At 51.3% G+C, this 18457-nt stretch overlaps 1 protein-coding gene across 1 annotated transcript in view; it reads right to left on the minus strand.

Annotated features, from left to right (window-relative positions):
* BPIFB4 (BPI fold containing family B member 4) overlaps positions 1-16147 on the minus strand; it is a 28446-nt gene extending 12299 nt beyond the window's left edge. The window contains exons 1-11 of the mRNA XM_030308976.2: positions 16042-16147; positions 15206-15268; positions 13954-14473; positions 12884-12988; positions 11929-12072; positions 8946-9009; positions 8428-8488; positions 7220-7311; positions 5667-5870; positions 3695-3748; positions 443-613 (exon numbers count right to left, since the gene is read on the minus strand). Of these exons, the coding sequence (XP_030164836.1) occupies positions 443-613; positions 3695-3748; positions 5667-5870; positions 7220-7311; positions 8428-8488; positions 8946-9009; positions 11929-12072; positions 12884-12988; positions 13954-14473; positions 15206-15268; positions 16042-16147 (1584 nt within the window). The remainder of the gene's footprint in view (positions 1-442; positions 614-3694; positions 3749-5666; positions 5871-7219; positions 7312-8427; positions 8489-8945; positions 9010-11928; positions 12073-12883; positions 12989-13953; positions 14474-15205; positions 15269-16041) is intronic.
* Positions 16148-18457: the final 2310 nt, after the last annotated feature.

The following is an 18457-nucleotide window of genomic DNA, read 5'->3' on the forward strand; positions in this document are numbered from 1 at the left end:
GCAGATGGGGCAGAACCCTAAGTGTCTGAATCTTAAGCTTTAAGCACCAAGGGGGAAATGGCACTTAACACAGCACATTGCTTCAACAAATAGGTGCTTTACTGAGCACCTACTATGTGTAGCACTCTGTGGCTAGGCTGAGGATGCTGTAGTGAATAAGACAAATTACATCTCTGTCCAGAAATAAACTAACAAATGCATTTTATAGTGTCAGGTTAAGGCTACAAACCAAGTAACACAAGAGAGGCAGAGAGAGAGAGAGAGAGAGAGAGAGAGAGACGCATCCAAGCTCACATAGCTAAAAGTGCTAAAGGTTGAATTTGAATCCATCATCTGGCCCCAAGTTGGGCTTATAGTCACTACGGTTGGTTTTGTGGGGATCTGAGGGGGTCTGGGGACTCCGGAAGACCACTCGGTGCCTCACCCCCCTACTGATACTCACCACATCAATGAGGCAGATGGTGGTCTCAACGTCATTGGGCTGGGAGACCATGACCTCGGAGGTGGCGAACACCCTCACCAGTGCCTTGTCCTTCTGCAGCGTCACTGAAGGCGGGTTCGGTACCTGGATCCTGATGGTGAGTGGGCGGGACTCGGGGTACTGCTGGAACACCTTGCAGAGGGGACACCAGGCCAGAGTGAGTGGGGCCCTGGGTAGCGGGGTCAGCAGCCAACTCTAAACACACGGCACAGGGTGTCACCCTGGGCACCTGCAGCAATGCCCAAGCCCTGCATGCATGTGAGGGCTCTCACCTGCTGCCGCGTTTGGGGAGGGGGCTGCCCTCTCCGAGCCCATCACAAGGTGTTGCTACGAGAATTAAATGTGGGGGTGCCGGCAAAGCCTCGAGCTCAATGTCCGATGCATGGAAGTGCTCAGAATTTGCAACTGCGCAAGATGGGTTTGTCCGGACATTCACGGTTGCATCGAATCATTACAACAAATCCATAGGGTATTTTTTTCTCCGTGTGACAGAATTAAAAAACTGAGGTTCAAGCAAATTGTCCAAAGTCAGCAGGCGAGCTGAGATGGCAGCCCAGGGCTGTGTCACTCAGAAGCCCAGGGCCCATCTCCCCTCCTGCTGCCTCTGGACACCCCACCTGGAATGAGAAAGTTTGTATTTTGGGGCACCTCACAGTGAAAACTCAGAGCAAGGCACAGCCTACCTGGGTTTGCAGGGGTCTCTGGAGCCCCCCAGGTGGGAGGAATCTGAGCCCGTTTGCTGTGAATGGACTCCCCAAAAGCTAATGAGCTAAAGGGACGGTTCATCAAAAAGTCAGTTCCCATATGTGCTGAATTACTGCTTTACCAAAAACTTTATTTTAAGGAACATTCTTCTTTCTTCTTTCTTTTTTTAAAAAAAGACTTCAATCTCTACACCCAGCGTGGGGCTCACATTCATGACCCCCAAGATGAAGAGTTGCATGCTCTTCTGACTGAGCCAGCCAGATGCCCCGAAGGAACACTTTTCTTAAAAATACTAAATGGGGGCGCCTGGGTGGCTCAGTCGGTTAGGTGCCCGACTTCAGCTCAGGTCACGATCTCGTGGTTTGTGAGTTCGAGCCCCACGTCAGGCTCTGGGCTGACAGCTCGGAGCCTGGAGCCTGCTTCCGATTCTGTGTCTCCCTCTCTCTCTGCCCCTCCCCCACTCACGCTCTGTCTCTCTCTCCTTCAAAACTAAACATTAAAAATTTTTTTAAAAATATATATTAAATGAATTTAACTATATGGGAAAAACTACAAAGCTACTTTAAAAAGAAATCCATGTAAATGGAAACTTCTCCGCAGGCAATGCAGCAGTGTGGATCCTGGAACTAAGAAGATTCTACTCATGTTCTTGAACACATTGTCAAGGTGAAATTCTTTTATTTATTCTTACTTATTTTTAAAAAGTTTTTGTAAAGTTTATTTATTTATTTTGAGAGAGCACAAGCAGGGGAGGAGCAGACAGAGAGGGAGGGAGAGAGAATCCCAAGCGGGCTCCATGCTTTCAGCACAGAGCCTGATGCAGGGCTCAAACTCACGAACGGAGAGATCATGACCTGAGCCAAAATCAAGAATCAGAGGCTTAATTAACCGCATCCGACTGAGCCGCCCAGGCGCCCCAAGGTGAAATTCTTTTAAACAAACTCTTGATCTGTTGGCAAATCTAGTAGATTTAGCCAAATGACCACTGAGCGAATTCACCCTTTGGCAAATTGGCTTTCAACAAATCAATAATTTGGTAACTGGCTTTTCACAAGGGGATTTTGGGGATACCTGGAGGAGCCAACCCCAACATACACGGTCTCCAATAATTAGCAACACCTTCCTTCACAGGGACGCGGAGAGGTTACCTCAAACTCTCCCCACAGCAGCAGGAGACCCAGGATGCACACCCCAGCTCTGATTAAGCCTGGATCTCCAGGGGACACTCTCCCGTGTCTAGCCTGAATCTCCGCTGCTGCAGACCCAGAGTCCCATTTCAAGGTCTGAGTCTTTGTGCCAGCACAGCATTTGCCATGTTGTGTGACTTCTCTGAGCCTCTGTTTCCCTGTCTGTGAAATGGATTGCTCCTCTTTTCCGGCCCCATGAATGAGGGGGATGATTAAAACCAAATAAAAGAGGGAATTCTTAAATTTTTTTCATAAACTGTAAAGTGCAGTGGACATAGAAGTGGTCCAGTAAATAAAAGGTCCATTTGATAGAACTCTACCTGCCCCTGGGACCTGCCGCTGTTTTTGACCTCAGATAATGGTGCTATGCCATTCAGCTTCCAACCGCATGAGGGCGATAGTGATCATTTGTTGACTTGGGTCTCCTTTCCTGCTTCTGAAGTTGAACCAGGAGCAGAACAGATAGAAAAGAGATGAAAAATGTCTAAAATGGTCGTAGGTTACAGCAATCCTTTGTACCTGCATAGCGCTTACTGTGTAAGAAGCTCTCTCCTGCAAGGTGCAGGCTAACAGTTTTTGGACCAGTGCTGGGACAAGAACTGGGATCGGAAAGGCCTTTGTTCCAATCGTATATAGCTAATAATCTGACAAGAGCACACTTGCCCTTTATAAAAAAAAAAAAAAGATTTTGTTATTATGAACAAGAACAATAATAGTGAACATTTATCAAATGCCTACTCTGTGCTTATGTTCAACTTCCAGGTTCACAGCCACACGGTGAAGTGGGCATTGTTAGCCCCATTTCCCAGAGGAGAAAATGGAGGCTCAGAGAGACGTCATTTGCCTATGGTAGTATGGTTGAGACATGCTTAGCTGGAATTCAAGTTCATGTTTGCTCCAAAAATCTGGCTCCTCCCATCTGAGCCACCATGCACCTGCGCGTGTCAGCATCTTTACGTGAACCATCACCTTCATCTCCTTCACTCTCCTAGACGAAGGTGTGGAGTAGGAGCTCGCATCCTTTTTTTACCGATGAGGAAGCCAAGGCTCAGAGATGTTAAGACTCTTGCCTGAAGACACACAGCGATGAAGTAGCCAGACGAGGATTAGAAATGTGCAGACCAGTCCACTGCTACAGCTCAGGGTCTTTCCACCTCAACCCTCCATGCCCTCCTGGCATGGGGATTTGGACACCACACCTTTGTCACTGCTCTCAGATCACCCCACCCTGGTTGTGGGCGTCTCCCCTTCTGACCCAGTTCCTGGGACACCTGGAAGGAGGGGAGGGCTGAAGACAAGGGGACGCGTCTGCTTTACGTACCTTGGGAATCAGAGCTCCCAGCGTGGACGTGGTGAGAGGAGGAAGTTCTTCAAACTGCAGGGCAAGAAGGGGCATGTGAGTCCCTGAGGCTGCAGGGACAGACAGGAGTTGCTAACACAGTGCTTAAACGCCTACACACCCTCAGGCAACCAGCAGGGGCATCTTCTTCCCTTCAAAGACCCCTTGGGAGGTCCTGCCTGTCCAATGGCAACCCACATACTGATCACGGCAGCCGTTTTGTGGTTAAGGGGACAGGGCCAGCCACTTAAGCTTACTATAGGCATGACTTTATGGGGCAGGAGGTAAGAAAAGACCTGACTCTTTCTCCTCTAGATGTAATTCTTAACTTTTTTTGTTGATTTATTTATTTACTCATTCATTTATTTATTTATTCATTCATTCATTCAGAGAGAGAGAGAGAAAGAGGCAGAAAGAGAAGGAGAGAGAATCCTAAGCAGGCTCTGCACGCCAGCTTGGAGCCCCACGTGGGCCTTGAACCCACAAATCGTGAGATCATGACCTGAGTCAAAACCAAGAGTCAGATGCTTAACCCACTGAGCCACCCAGGCGTGCCTAAATGTAATTCTTTATCAAAACAAGGTGAACATCGGTGAGTCCATGTGCATAACCCAGTGTCCACTAAATGCATAATTCTGCCATATCCAAAGATCTGCTTTTGAAAACCTCAAATACTAAAAAATGAAAAGTCAGTACCATTTGACAGAAAGAAATGGCAACTGTGAAAGTAAATGCAATAAAAATGAAACAGTGCCATTATATTCTCCATGGATCTTGTTGTCTGTGGAGGGCTTTGAGGGGGGTGAGTCCTGTTCTCTCTGAGTTACAAAGAGGACACTTAAAAGTACAAGAGAGGATTAACTATATACTAGCACCAAATGGAGACTTCTTGGTGGAATCAAGATGGACGTAATTCATACGGTGGTTTTTTGGAGAATAGATTTTTCTTAGGAGACACACACAAATTTATGGAGTGGGATGTCATGTTTCTAAAAACTTAAATTGTTCAACAATAGCTAGCTAGCTTGCTGATAGATAGGTTAGATAGGTGGATGAATGGAATGATGGAAGGAAGGAAGGAAGGAAGGAAGGAAGGAAGGGAAGGGAGGAGGGAGGAAGGGAGGAAGGGAGGAAGGGAGGGAGGGAAGAGGGGAGGAAGGGAGGGAGGAAGGAAGCATGGATGAGTAGGTGGGAGGAAGGGAGGGAGGGAGGGAGGAAGGGAGGGAGGAAGGAAGCATGGATGAGTAGGTGGGAGGAAGGGAGGGAGGCAGGGAGGGAGGAAGGGAGGGAGGAAGGAAGCATGGATGAGTAGGTGGGAGGAAGGGAGGGAGGGAGGGAGGAAGGGAGGGAGGAAGGAAGCATGGATGAGTAGGTGGGTAGATCAGTGGGTGAGCAGATGGATGGATCCTTAGACATGAAGCAAATATGGCAAAATATTAACTGGTGAATCTAGGTGAAGGATATTTGGGCACTGATTGTGCTATTTTGTAACTTTTCTGAAGGCTTGACATTTTTAAAAGAAAACGTTTGGAAAGAAAATCATCCTGGAGCATACCTTATTCTTATGTATCTTTTAGTTATTTAATATCAATGTTTACCAAGTAAAAGGATCCTAAGCATTTATATTGAGATACGTATGTAAGAATATATACTATGATTTTAAAGAAGGAGTGACATAAAATTAAATAGAACTGAATAGAGATCATCATCATATGATTTGATGTTCTTTAATGCCACGTCTACGAATCACCTAAAATCATCTCAGTCACCGTGCTTTGGTAAACACTGACATAACCAATACGTGCCCGTGAGTGGGAAATGAGTCAGGGGCGCACTGTCTGCTTATTGTTCTCACTTGAAAGCAATTTGCCCAAGGCTGTGGGGACTAGACAGGACCAACGGGAAGCTGTTTGCTGCCCGGCCCAGCCCACCTCCGGATGGGACCATGACTCACCATGCCGTCGGTGATGTCGATATCCAGTGCCCCCTGCTTCTGCAGGAGGGCCAACACTGAGCCCAGGAAGTTGGCAGAAATGGCCAGTTGGGAGCTGGTGTTGTCGCCCATGGGGGGTAATTCTGGCATCTTTTGTCTGGGAGTCATGGCTGGTCGCCCCAGTGGATAGTCAATGAGCTCTCCTCCAGCCTCCCCGACCAGAGTCTGGGGAAGCAGAGAGGAAAGGGGTCACAGGGAGGGTTACGGGGAGATGAGCGGAGGAGGCTGAGACTGGGGTGACGTCCCGGCAGCCTTCCTCGATTAAACCCACTGGGTCTGAGTTACCCTTTCTTTTATGGTCCCTGGCTTTTCTTCGTTTGTAATGGCATGGAACCTCCTGCAGTTCTCACTTTATGACCACTTACAGCCATGAGCTATCGCCCTTTATTTTAAATACGTGTCCAACATGGTTTCTTGCCCCTCCGCCATGCCAAAAGGAGCTAATTACGTGTCCGCACAGTGCCCATGGCGTATCCACTCCCTGAAGACCAGACCCCTCTCCCTGCTCTACAGATGCTGTGTGGTCTGCCCATGGGGACTTCTCCGCCTCATTGAGAGCCACTCCGTCCCTACTGCCCCTGGTCAGTCCCTGCCACCACCTCACTACTCCCACCGTGGCTCCTTCCCACATACTGTTCCCTGACCCACGCTCTTCTCTTATTATGGCCCACTTACTGGCAGGTCTCAGCTTACATGTCACTTCCTCCGGGAAGCCCTCCATGACCTCCCTGGATACAGCCTGACTCCTTGCTTTAGGCTCTGATATCCTGGGACCCTCTTGCACAGAACTGATGATCTTTAATTGTGTATTTGTTTGAGTGACTCTAGCCCCTCCAACGGACTGTAAGCTCCATTAAGGCAGAGGTCTTGCCTTGTTCACGGTGCACCCCCAGCCCCAGCACGGAGTCTGGCACACAGCAGGTAACCGACAAACACCTCTTGAATGACTACTGTTTGTGAATAGACTGAGGGGTACGTATATGTGTTCACACGTATCCTGTGTACGTGGCAGCGTGGGGTTCACCCGCAGTTCTGTAGCTGATAGAGCAGCGGGGGAAGCACCCATGTTGGTACAGGCTTGGGGGGAAGAACGTGTGTGTGTGCTCCGTGCACAGGTAAGGGTCAGATTCAGTGGTGTGCTGGGACCCGCTCACGCCAGCTCGGAAGAGCAAAAGCTCCACGCATGTGATATAAAGTTAGTAGCTTAAAACTGGCCATGGTGGGAGTCTTTAGAGCATGGACATCAGCACGGAGGTCACCTTATTATGTCATACAGTGGCTGTGAAGACAGACGGAGTCGATCTACATAAAGCACTTGGAACGTGCCTGCCACGCAGCGAACACTTGGTAAGTGTTGGCTGCGATTGTGTTTCCTGATGTGGCTTCTGGAAGGTCTTCAAGTAATCAGAAGAGGGTCCTGGTCCAACATTGCTTTCCAGACACTGAGTAGAAGCCCACGGGTCTGGCGCTCACACCCCTGCCCGCCTTCCCTTCCCTGAGGCCCCGGCACTCACGTTGAGGTCCAGCTCCAGGAATTCCCCGGTCACGAGCGGGAGGCTGGAGAAGGTATACTGAACACTTCCCAATATCCCCAGAGGAACCAGAGCTGCAGGAAAAGGTGGGGTCACAGGGAGTCCCCTTCATCCTCCCAGATGCCTTCCCTTCTTATGCCTCAAGGGGGGCGGGGCAGCAAGGCGCCAGCTCCAGACGGCAGCATGAAAAGAGCAAGAGTTCTGGGTTCAAATCCCACCTCTGCCTCTTCCTTGCTGTGTGACCTCAGGCAAGACACTGTGTCTCTCTGAACCTCAGTTTCTTCCTCTGTAAAATAGGTTTGTATAACTCCTTGGACTATATTGTGGGGTCTGTGGGATTCTGGATATTGATAAGCTTTGTAAACTGTGGAGTACTGTGACCAGGGAGGAAGTTTTAAGGTTCCACAACGTGGTGCTTAGTTGAAGCTGGCACTTCCCTGACTGCTTATGACCAACAGCCCCATCTTCTGGGCTCTCCCTCCCTTGTTCTTGGCCACAAAAGGACAGAATTTCACCTGCCTGCAAAAGCCATCCCCAAACTTCCTGGGGTCCCAGAGAGACGGGAGCACCACCCAAGAGGGCCGCCCTGTATGGCTATAGATACTGTGCACCTCACAAGTCAGGTGCCTCCGTTATGTTGCAGTTTATGTGAAAGGAGGTCCCTGCCATCCTGCTGTGCGTGAACTGCACAACCATACGGGGCAGGCTTGTCTCCAGGAATGTTCACTCAGAAATCGTGGACCACGGCTGGTATCGGAGCCTGGTTCTAGGGACCTGAACGGTATTCATGGTGTCTCCCGTTATTCACTCTCCAATCCCTCTGTGGGCTGAAGCCAGTCCCCCATATTAGAGTTGAGGAAACTGGAAGGAGTCTTTCCAAGTCCACACAGCTGTCAGGAAAGAGCCAGGGCTCTGACCAGCCTCACTGTCTCTGTCCAGAGACTTAGCCACCGGGCCAGGTGGGATGCTCCTCCCTCCGGGGGCATGTCTGGCGCCAAGAGGGAAGGCCAGGTAGCCTCTCTCCTGTGACATCAGCCACACCGCGCTCTAAGGGCACGAGAGGGGCATGGTGCCCCCACCACACTGGACCTTCCTCCCAGACATGCTATGCCCCCCGGCGCCTTCCCTGGCTGGGCCCAAATCAGGGCTGGAAGACGCTGGCTGAATGAAGCAAAACAGGAAGGACTTACAGTCCACGAGACCCAGCTGGTCGTTGACAAGACCCAGCACCACATCCACGATGGGGCAGAGCTGTGGGGGGAGAGATGGCATGAGGTTCTGGAGCCGGGGCTGGGCGCTGGGGCGCGGGGCGCAGGAATAGCAATGACAATAGCTGCGTTTACTGCCTGCGTGCTCTGTGCCTGGCACTGTCCTCCCCACCGCCCTGCGGGGAAGGCGCTCTCCTGATCCCCATTTTATAGATGGGAAAACCGAGATCAGAGAGGTGATAGGATTGTCACGTGGCTCGGAAGTGCCCGAGCTGGGATTCAAACCAGAACTGCGTGACTCTTAAGCTCCACTTCCTTATCCCGTCACTCATCTGTCCCTCCACATTCGTCAGGGTCCTCCCCAGACCTCCAAGAACAGGCCCCAGGACTCTGGCTCCTCTGGGTCACCTGCACGCCCGCAGGGATGAAGGCTGGACTGCGCTCCCTCCGTCTGGGGAAAGTCTGTGCTCCTTGCTCCCCATCCCAGGATAGGTTCTTACCAAGTCAGGGAGGACGTTGGCCAAGACTCGGTTCACTAAGTTGTCCACGAGGTTGGGGAGAAGCCTGAGGAGAGAGGAGTGGGGGAGGAGGAGGGAGCTCACCAAGCTTGTCCACGCAGCGTCCCGAGCCAGGCCCTGGGCAGCAAGAACCCCTGAGTGCTGGAAAATTGTTCCGAAAGCCAGACAGACAATGTACATTCACCACAGACTTGGCCGGACAGGCTGCCCAGGCAAATTGCTTGGCTTTTCATTCACTCATTCACTCATCCATCCATCCATCCATCCGTTCGTTCAACAGATGCTCCTTGAACTCTGCACTGGGCTAGGCCCAGGCTGGGATGCTCCTGTGTGCAGAAGTCACTCCCTCCTGCTCATCTGCCCCTCTAGCGGGCTGCTTGCTGCAGGAAAACGAACATATTCCTCTGTCCAAGCACCCAGCACAGTACCTGGGGCACGGTACGTGTTCAATAAATGTGTGTGGAAGGGAGGGGAGGAGAAATACTGGCCGACAAAATGTGCTCATGGGGTCCACAGGAGAAAACGAGCTGTTGCTGTTGAAAGTCTGGGAGATGGGATTGGTTCTACAGACAAGGAAACAGCTCTGGAGAAGTGGTCCAAGTGCAAAGAGATCATAGTACTGATGCATAGGCAAGACACATAGATGGACAGACAGACAGACTTGCAGGGCAAGGGTTTATTTCCCGAGGCCCCGCAGTGATGAGAAGGTGAGCGAAACATGGTCATCCTCACGCAGTGTCACCGATAGCTTGGCCCCTTAAAAATCCGCCCTTCTGTCCCCACTGAACACTGCCCTGCCTGCACCCTCCCAGCTTGTGTCCAACGCTTGCCAGTTTGACAGAGCAAAGCATTTCTTGAGATCATGTCCTAATTAGAACATTTCTGTACACGTTTTGGTCTCCTTCTTAGGTGGATTCATAGCTTAAGGGACCTTGTGTTGGTTCCAATGCTCTGTGGATGATAAGGCCCTTGAGAATTTATCCATGAATGGGTGCGTGCGTGCGTGTGTGTGCATATGTGTGTGTGGGGGGTAATTTGAATTTAACCTATGTCCATTCAGGGCACAGACTGTTGTCTCCTTCTGAGAAATTATCCAACAGATACATCGGCCCATGTTTAAAATGTACATAATTCACTGTAACCTATTCGTCAGAGCAGAAGATTGGACAAATTGCAATGTCCCCACACCAGGGGACTGGACAAATACATGATGGCTCATCCGGACAACGGAATACCACACAGCTGTAAAAAGTTAAACAAAAAGGAAGCTCTCGATGTCCAAATACAGGAAAATCTCCAAATAGAGTAAATGAAAAAGTGCAAGATGATGTTTATAGTATGTGTCCACTTGTGTTAAAAGGAGGGTGGGGAATGAGACTCTATGTTCATGTTTGCTTCATTTGTAGAGAAGAATTGGAAGGAGAATCAAGAAACAAGCACAGTGAGCTTGTGGGGGGGGCGGGGAGATGGGAGACAGGGTGAGAGGGGGCTCTCCAGTCTGTGCCTTTGTATTTTTTTTATATCTTTGAACCATGTACTACCAAAAATATTTCCTAGAAAATTAAAAAAATCTGTGAGGTTTTAGGACGCCTGGGTGGCTCAGTCGAATAAGCATCCAACTCTTGATTTCGGCTCAGGTCATGACCTCACGGTTCATGGGTTCAAGCATCGCACCCTCTCACTCACAATAAATAAATAAACTTAAAAAATCAATCTTTGAGGTTTCTGGGTGCTTCTCTCCCCTCCTCTTCTCACCAAAATATCAGGGGCCAATTTTCTCTGTCCTGACCCACTCTAGAGCAGAAACAAAGACTCAGAGAAGCTCACATGAATCAGAAATTCTTGGGGTCAAGTCATACAGTGAGGTTATCTGCTCCCAAAGTCTAGATAAGATGAGCACTGGAGTGACAGGGGCAAAGAGATTGATAAGACAGGAGGGGGAGGAGCAGGCAGCCAGAGGCCTCAATGGGAGAAGCCAAAAAGACACATTTCCCATGATGAAGGCCAGGGAGGGAGGAGAAAGGGGCTCAGCTCTGAGCTGCCCTGGTGTGCCCTCATCCAAGACCATCACCTGGAGGCAGCATACCCCTCAATACACACACACTTGAAACCTCTCTGGTTGTGTTGGCCACTTTGTGGGGAGGCTATGATAGAAAAAAACCCAACCCCTAACCAAGGTTGCATTGAATAGAACCAACTGGGAAACTTCCCCATGAGCTGGGGCTCGAAGGGACAGAAAATTCCTGCTAGACATATGTTCAGAAAACTCTTAAAAAATTTTTTTTTAATTTTTATTCATTTTTGAGAGAGAGAGAGAGAGAGAGAGAGAGAGAGAATGAGCGGGGGAGGGGCAGAGAGAGAGAGGGAAGCACAGAATCTGAAGTAGGCTCCAGTCTCTGAGCTGTCAGCACCGAGCCAACGTGGGGCTCGAAGCCCCAAACTGCGAGATCATGACCTGAGCTGAAGTCGGATGCTTAAACCAACTGAGCCACCCAGGCGCCCCAGAAAACTCTTTTTCAAAATATTTATTTTTAGAGGGGAGAAAGGGCAGAGAAAGGGAGAGGAAGCATCCCAAGCAGGCCCCGCACTGTCAGCACAGAGCCCAACACGGGGCTCGAAGCCACAAACCGTGAGATCATGAGGTGAGCCGAAATCTAGAGTTGGAGGTGTAATCAGCTGAGCCACCCAGGCGCCCCTCTTCAGAAAACTTAAAATGTGCCAGGTTCTGTACTGTTTTGCATTCGTTATCTCCATTCCAAAGGGAAAGAGAATTAGCCCATTTCACAGACACAGCAAGTGGAGCTCAGATTCAGAGGGCAGCAGAGTTGCTCAAAGTCACACAGCAAGGAATCGTGGAGGTTGAACCACAGGTTGCTTCTAGAGCTTCTGCTCCTGACCACATGGTTTATCAAAGATAGACTGCTCCACCGTCCACCGAGGCACTCCACTGCCCACCGGTACTCACCCTCGAAGCAGCTTGACTTTGATACCCCCCAGGAGGGTGTCACATCGCTCCACAACTAGCCGAGGGTAGCCTGTGCGGTCCATGGTCAGCCGGACCTTGGCCGTGATGTTCACTTCCACTGCGATGTCCAGGAAGCCAATGAGACTAGAGGAGGTCGTGGGGCCAGGGAGACGGCTAGTCAACCTCAGCCTCCAGGCCTCCAGCCTCATTCAGTTCTACCCAGCACCTTGCACCTTGGGCTGTCTTTGCTGTCCCTGCCCCTTGCTGTCGTGCATCTATTCTGCGCCTTGCTCATCTCTAGGGGTCCCAAACCAGAAGGCTTCCCAGGTCCCTCTACATCCATGAACAAATCCATCTCCCACTTAGTCAATGAGAGAGCCTCAAAGGCTGGGAACAGGAGTCAATAAATGAACCCTACACATAAATTCTGGTTTTCAAAGTGACTACCCACTGACCTAGCCTTATAGACAGGACCTCGTCCCATGGGGAGAAATCAGCACAAAAGTCCACTCTCTAAAGTCCTCCGCTAAGCACCTACTTTGTGGCGGGCACTATCAGGGAGACATTTTCTTGCTTTCCCTCCCTTGCGGCCACAGCCACCTGGAAAAGGAGATGTCACTATGTCCGTGGCAGGTGAAGACACTAAGACTTGGTGACATTAGGGGCTGACCAGAGGTCACAAGCTTGTAATCGAGTCAGGATTCAAAGCCAGGCTGTCACCTGTCTCTAGCCTCCCAGATCTTAACAGCCATGCAGGCTACCTTCACTGCTGACCAGGACCGGAAGATGGCCTGAGCCCAAGGGTATAAGTCAGGTGCCGGTAACACATTTGGTGTTAGTATTCCTCACATTACGGACAAAGAGGCTGGGGTGCAGACAGGGGAAATGACCTGCTCAAGATCTTTCATCCAGGACCTCGGGTGGTGGGGACCCCTCCAGGGCTGAGGGTACACACCTCTTCCCATTGATGGCCACGCGGGTGTACAAGCTCAGGTAGACGCCCACACCAGGCAGGAGCCGCACGGACACTCGGGGGAGGGTCAGCTCCACGATGCGCAGCCTGCATAGGACCCAGGCTGGTGAGATGGTCATCCCCGGGGTCTGCCACGCTTCACTGGGGGTGCCCTGTGTCATACACCCCCTTCTCTGTGCCACATTCATTCCCCCTAACTCTAACGAGACCTGAGGTTTGTGGATAGAACTTGGAAAACACAGAGAAGTGACAGGGAAAAAATGCCATGACCCACACTCTCATTGGCTGGAGGCCCACTGTTTACATTTCCTTGTATTTCCTTTGAATTTTTTTCTTGTAAAGATGCCATTCTCCCTGCTTATCCTTGCCCTTCTTTTCCTGGTTCCTTCCTACAAATTCTCTGCTTTCAGTTTAAGACCCTCTTCCTCCAGGAAGCCTTCCCTGACCTCCCCCACTATACACACCCTTATTTCTCCATGAGCTGCTAACCAGTGTTATAACTGCATGATTATTTTCAGGCGTCTTTATCAAAGCCCATATACCCCATCGGCCTGCAAGCTCTGTGAGGACTAGAGATGTGTCTTTTCTTGGTTAACCATGTGTCCTTGTCCCCAGTGCCAACACAGTGGCCTGCACATAGGAGACGTTCTCAGTATTTGTTGAATTAAATAGTGACTATGAGAATATGAGGAGACTGGGCATAGCTGAAATTATATGTGTGTAGTTTTAAATCCTTGCACATTTTCTACTTTAACTATGATGATGACCATTCTGTAGATGAGGAAATTGAGACTCAGAGAGATGAAAACAATGGCCCAAACTCACACACATACATAAAAAGGTGAGCTGTGACTCAAATTCAGGGTTGTTTAGTGACTAGACCCCAAGCCACACAACTTGGGACTCTCAAGATGTCCAGTCCTGAGGCCAAGTCTTGAAGTGCATGGGGCTCTGAAGACTGTCACCCCTCCAACTCTAGGCCCCTGGGGTGATCACCATGTTTGTTAAGTTCATCATTTGGGCTTGATAGGGAGAGCCTGGCCCCTTCTTACCCAGTGATGCCCTGCACGGTGCTGAGGATGCCGCCCTCGCCAAGCACGCCCAGGACTCCACCTCCTCCGAGAAGTCCTCCATCACCAAGGAGACCACCTCCTCCGAGCAGGCCACCTTGGCCTGACAGGATGCCATCGGCTGCCAGCATGCCCCCAGTGCCCAGCAAACCACCTGGGCCCAGCGCCCCAGTGGCTACACCGGGTGGTATCTCTCCAGGCCGCAGCTCCCTCCGGTGAAGCCTGCCCACGGCTGCTGCACCTTCGGCCGACCTGTACTGCCCACGGCCCCTGTGGCCGCCATATGCATTGTCAGCATTGCGGTAGTCACCTTTTCGGAGGTCCCTGATGCTTCCATCTGACTCAAGGATCTCACCGTATCTGTATTTGCCCCCCAGCTGAGCAGTGTTGTCATTGGTCTCGATGTGACCATACTTGTAATTACCGCCAAGCTGCTTGCCATTGGTATATTTGGGGGGGCGCTCTCGAACATGGAAATCGTTGTAGGGAATGCCACCGACACCTCGGGGGAATTCAACGCGTCTGTAGTCATCGTAATGGTGTCGGCCACCACCCAGAAGACCACCACCGCCACCCAAGAGACCACCACCACTGCCACCCAAGAGCCCCCCACCACTGCCACCCAAGAGCCCCCCGCCATTGCTGCCTCCGCCACCCAACAGCCCCCCGCCACTGCCACCCAAGAGCCCCCCGCCATTGCTGCCTCCGCTGCCCAACAGCCCCCCACCACTGCCGCCCAACAGCCCCCCACCGCTGCCACCCAAGAGCCCCCTGCCATTGCTGCCTCCGCCACCCAACAGCCCCCCACCGCTGCCACCCAAAAGCCCCCTGCCATTGCTGCCTCCGCCACCCAACAGCCCCCCACCACTGCCACCCAAAAGCCCTCTGCCATTGCTGCCTCCACCACCCAACAGCCCCCCGCCACTGCCACCCAAGAGCCCCCCGCCATTGCTGCCTCCGCCACCCAACAGCCCCCCGCCACTGCCACCCAAAAGCCCCCCGCCATTGCTGCCTCCGCCACCCAACAGCCCCCCGCCACTGCCACCCAAAAGCCCCCCGCCATTGCTGCCTCCGCCACCCAATAAGCCTCCCCCAACCCCACCCAACAGGTCACCACCACCCCCTCCGCTCCCACCACCAAGCAGGCCCCCCAGAAGGCCACCGCCCCCACCACCTCCACTTCCACCAAGCAGACCCCCCAGGAGAGGTCCTCCACCATCACCACCAGCTTTACCCATGGGCACCTCTCTCAGGGCTGAGCGGAGAGCATCACTCTGCTGCAGGGTGCCTGAAATGGCTGCAGAGAAGCAAAGGCATTAGTGAGGGCTTCCTCCCCCAGGCGCCACCTCTGGCCCACTCCTTGGCTCTCCGGGCCCCACCTTTCCCACCAGTAGAATGTCAAGGTCGAATGGGAAGACTCCCCCAGACCAATCCAGCCCTGACATTCAGGTGGGCTCACTGACTGCTAACCTGGACCTGCTCTTGCTTTAACTAGATTTCAACATCATTCACCGAACCTGGAAAGATTTTCTTCCTTCTACTCCCTTTCAAGTGCTCCACACTTTAGAGCTTATAAACCTGCTTGGATGGCATCAGGGCAGGTCTTTGTTTGCCAGATGACAAAAATGAGCTCCCAAGAATTAAAGGGGGGAATAATTACAGCCCCCACATTTGAAGGCCTTCAATGTATGTACCAGGAACGGGACCACGTTTTCAGAAGGCTACCTCGTTCATTCTCAAACCAGTCCTCTATGACGGGGGCCACAATCACATCTATGTTGCAGACGAGAAAACTGAGGCTCAGAGAATTCAAGTTGTGGACTTAAGGTCGGTCAGTATTTGAACCCTGGGAAGGCTGACTCGAGGACCCAAGCTCTTAGTCACTGCTTCTACCGCCTCAGGCATGAAGTCCTCAACATGGTGTAAGTGTGTAGGGAATGGTAACCAAAAGCAAAAGGGGGAATAATTTACCCACCCACCTGACGTGAAGAGGGTCCTTGGGACTTCAGAGTTGGCTGGACTGCCCTGCCCACCCCACGTCACCCCTGACTGCCGCAGGCCTGGACTCACCATTGCTCAGCACGTCTTTGGTAACCCTGAGGACAGTGTTTGTTTCTGCGCGGGTGCCACAGAGAGCTGCCACAGACAGAGCAGCCACGCACCAGGCTGTCCACATGCTGGCACTGCTTCCCTGCTGAGGAGACAGTGCATCAGAGTCACCACCCTGGAAGCAGGTGGAGCTAGGCACTCCCTGCCAAGAATCATATCGGGATCCCGAGGCCCAGGGACATACGGGGAAGGGTCCAGAATTCCCAATACCATCTTCTAAGTTGAATGAATGAAATGAATCTGGAGACACAGAGCAGACCCATTAACCAAACTGTCCTAGAGCCATGGATGTCTGATTATCCCCCAAGATGAAATTTCCAAATGGAGCATCAGGGAGAGAGGTCATGAGGACTCCAACCAAAATAGCAAACTCACAGCAGGCAGACTCTAGGGAGAATCTCTCCAGCATCTACCCGTCTGTTCACCCACCAATCCATCCATCCTCCCATCCACTCATCCTTCCTTCCTTCCTTCCTTCCATTCATCTGTCCTTCCTTCCTTCCTTCCATCCATCTGTCCATCCATCCTTCTGTCTACCCATCCACCCCTTCATAAATCCATCCATCCATCCGTGCATCCTTCTATCAGTTCATCCATCTATCAACACATTCATCTAGCCACAATTTCATGCATCCATCCAGCCAAAAATCACTCTTACCTCTTTGAAGGAGACAGTTCTATACCAGGTACTTGAGATTAAGAGCTCTGGATCAGAGCTATCTGGGTTCTAATCCTTAGACAAGAGAGTTTACCTTTTTGAACCTCTGCCTCCTAATTACTAACACACTGTTTCTGGTACATAGTAGGCAATAAACAGCAGTTACTGTTACTGTTTTGGCACTATTATTTTAGACCCCTAAGAAGTGGGTGGGGGGCGCCTGGGTGGCTCAGTCGGTTAAGCGTCCGACTTCGGCTCAGGTCATGATCTTGCAGTCCATGGGTTCGAGCCCCACATCAGGCTCTCTGCTGACAGCTCAGAGCCTGGAGCCTACTTGGGATTCTGTGTCTCCCTCCCTCTCCGCCCCTCCCCTGCTCACACTCGTGCTCTCTCTCTCTCTCTCAAAAATAAACATTAAAAAAAAAAAAGAAGTGGGTGTGGAGTGTTATCGATTGCGAGCGAGGAAGCATGCATTTTGGGATAAGCTGCTCAGTCTTTAAGAAACCTTATTTTGCTGCCTCCATGCCCTAACCAACTTCTCTCTGTCAACTCTACCTGAGCACCAGCTTCAGAGCACCACGGACTCTCCTCTGGGCCACATTGTAAAATCATTGGCTTCAGCCCCCTCCACTTATGCACCCTCTTCCCTTTTCCAAAGTCTCCAGGTTTTTTCCCCACTCCATCTACTCCCAGAATATTGGAAGCACTCATTTATACTAGAATATGAAGGGTTAACATGTGCAAAAAAATCTTTTTCTGGTTTCCTTACCTCATCCTAACCCACTACCCAGAAAGTTCTCTGTTCAAAGAGGGATCATCACTTTCGGTTAAAAAGATGGCACCAATGGAGGGAGATCTGGCAAGCAGCTGAGGAGTCTCAGAGAAACAGCAAAGGCACCAGATACCCCAAATCCCTGAGAAGTGTAAGTGCAGCTCTGTTAACTCAGGTCACTGGGGTGACTCAGGCCCTTTTCAGAGCCTCCCTGAGAGGCTTTTCTATGTCCATGTTATAGGAAAGACAGAAGAGGCTCAGAGAGGGGTTACGCAGGCAGGTTTCCAGTCTGAGACTCTCCTCATTGCCTCCTGAGGCCTCAGCCTCCCCAGTGCCCAGACACTGAATAGGGAAGGGGCTCCTCCTTACCCTGCAAGGTCCCGGCAGCTCAGTCTTGAGAGGTCCTGTTCACCAGGCCCTCTGCTTTTGCCTGAGTCTATTCAGAGGCTGGCCTTATATAGCAGCTGGGTCTGAGTCCAGACCTAGAGAGGGAAACACCATGTAATTATGAGAGACTGGAATCCAGATTTGCTCTGCAAATCAGACATCGAGCTCCAAAACCACAAATAGCTGCGGTTTGTGGCTAATTCTGAGAGCTACGTTCACTCACTCCCGGATGGTGTCACATGAGCTGAGGTTTATCAGCCCCTGGTCCGGACACGTTACTGGAGACTCCAGCTAGGCCCCCACGTGGGGGAACCAAAAACCCCTACATGTGCGTCTGGTTGCCAGCTCTAAGTCAGGCTCTGCCCACTCCAGATGGCCTGGGCAGCCAGGAAGTGCCCCCAGACTGGACTCAGCAGCAGGCTAACTCAGATTCAGACTCAGCTCAACCCCCAACTCGCCACATGACCTTGGGCCAGCCACTTCCCTTCTCTGTGCTTCTCATCATTTCTATCTGCTAAATGGGTATAACACCTGCTTCACAGGACTGATTTGAAGATTCA

The sequence above is a fragment of the Lynx canadensis genome, chromosome A3 (genome assembly GCF_007474595.2).
Source record: "Lynx canadensis isolate LIC74 chromosome A3, mLynCan4.pri.v2, whole genome shotgun sequence".
Taxonomy (NCBI): domain Eukaryota; kingdom Metazoa; phylum Chordata; class Mammalia; order Carnivora; family Felidae; genus Lynx; species Lynx canadensis.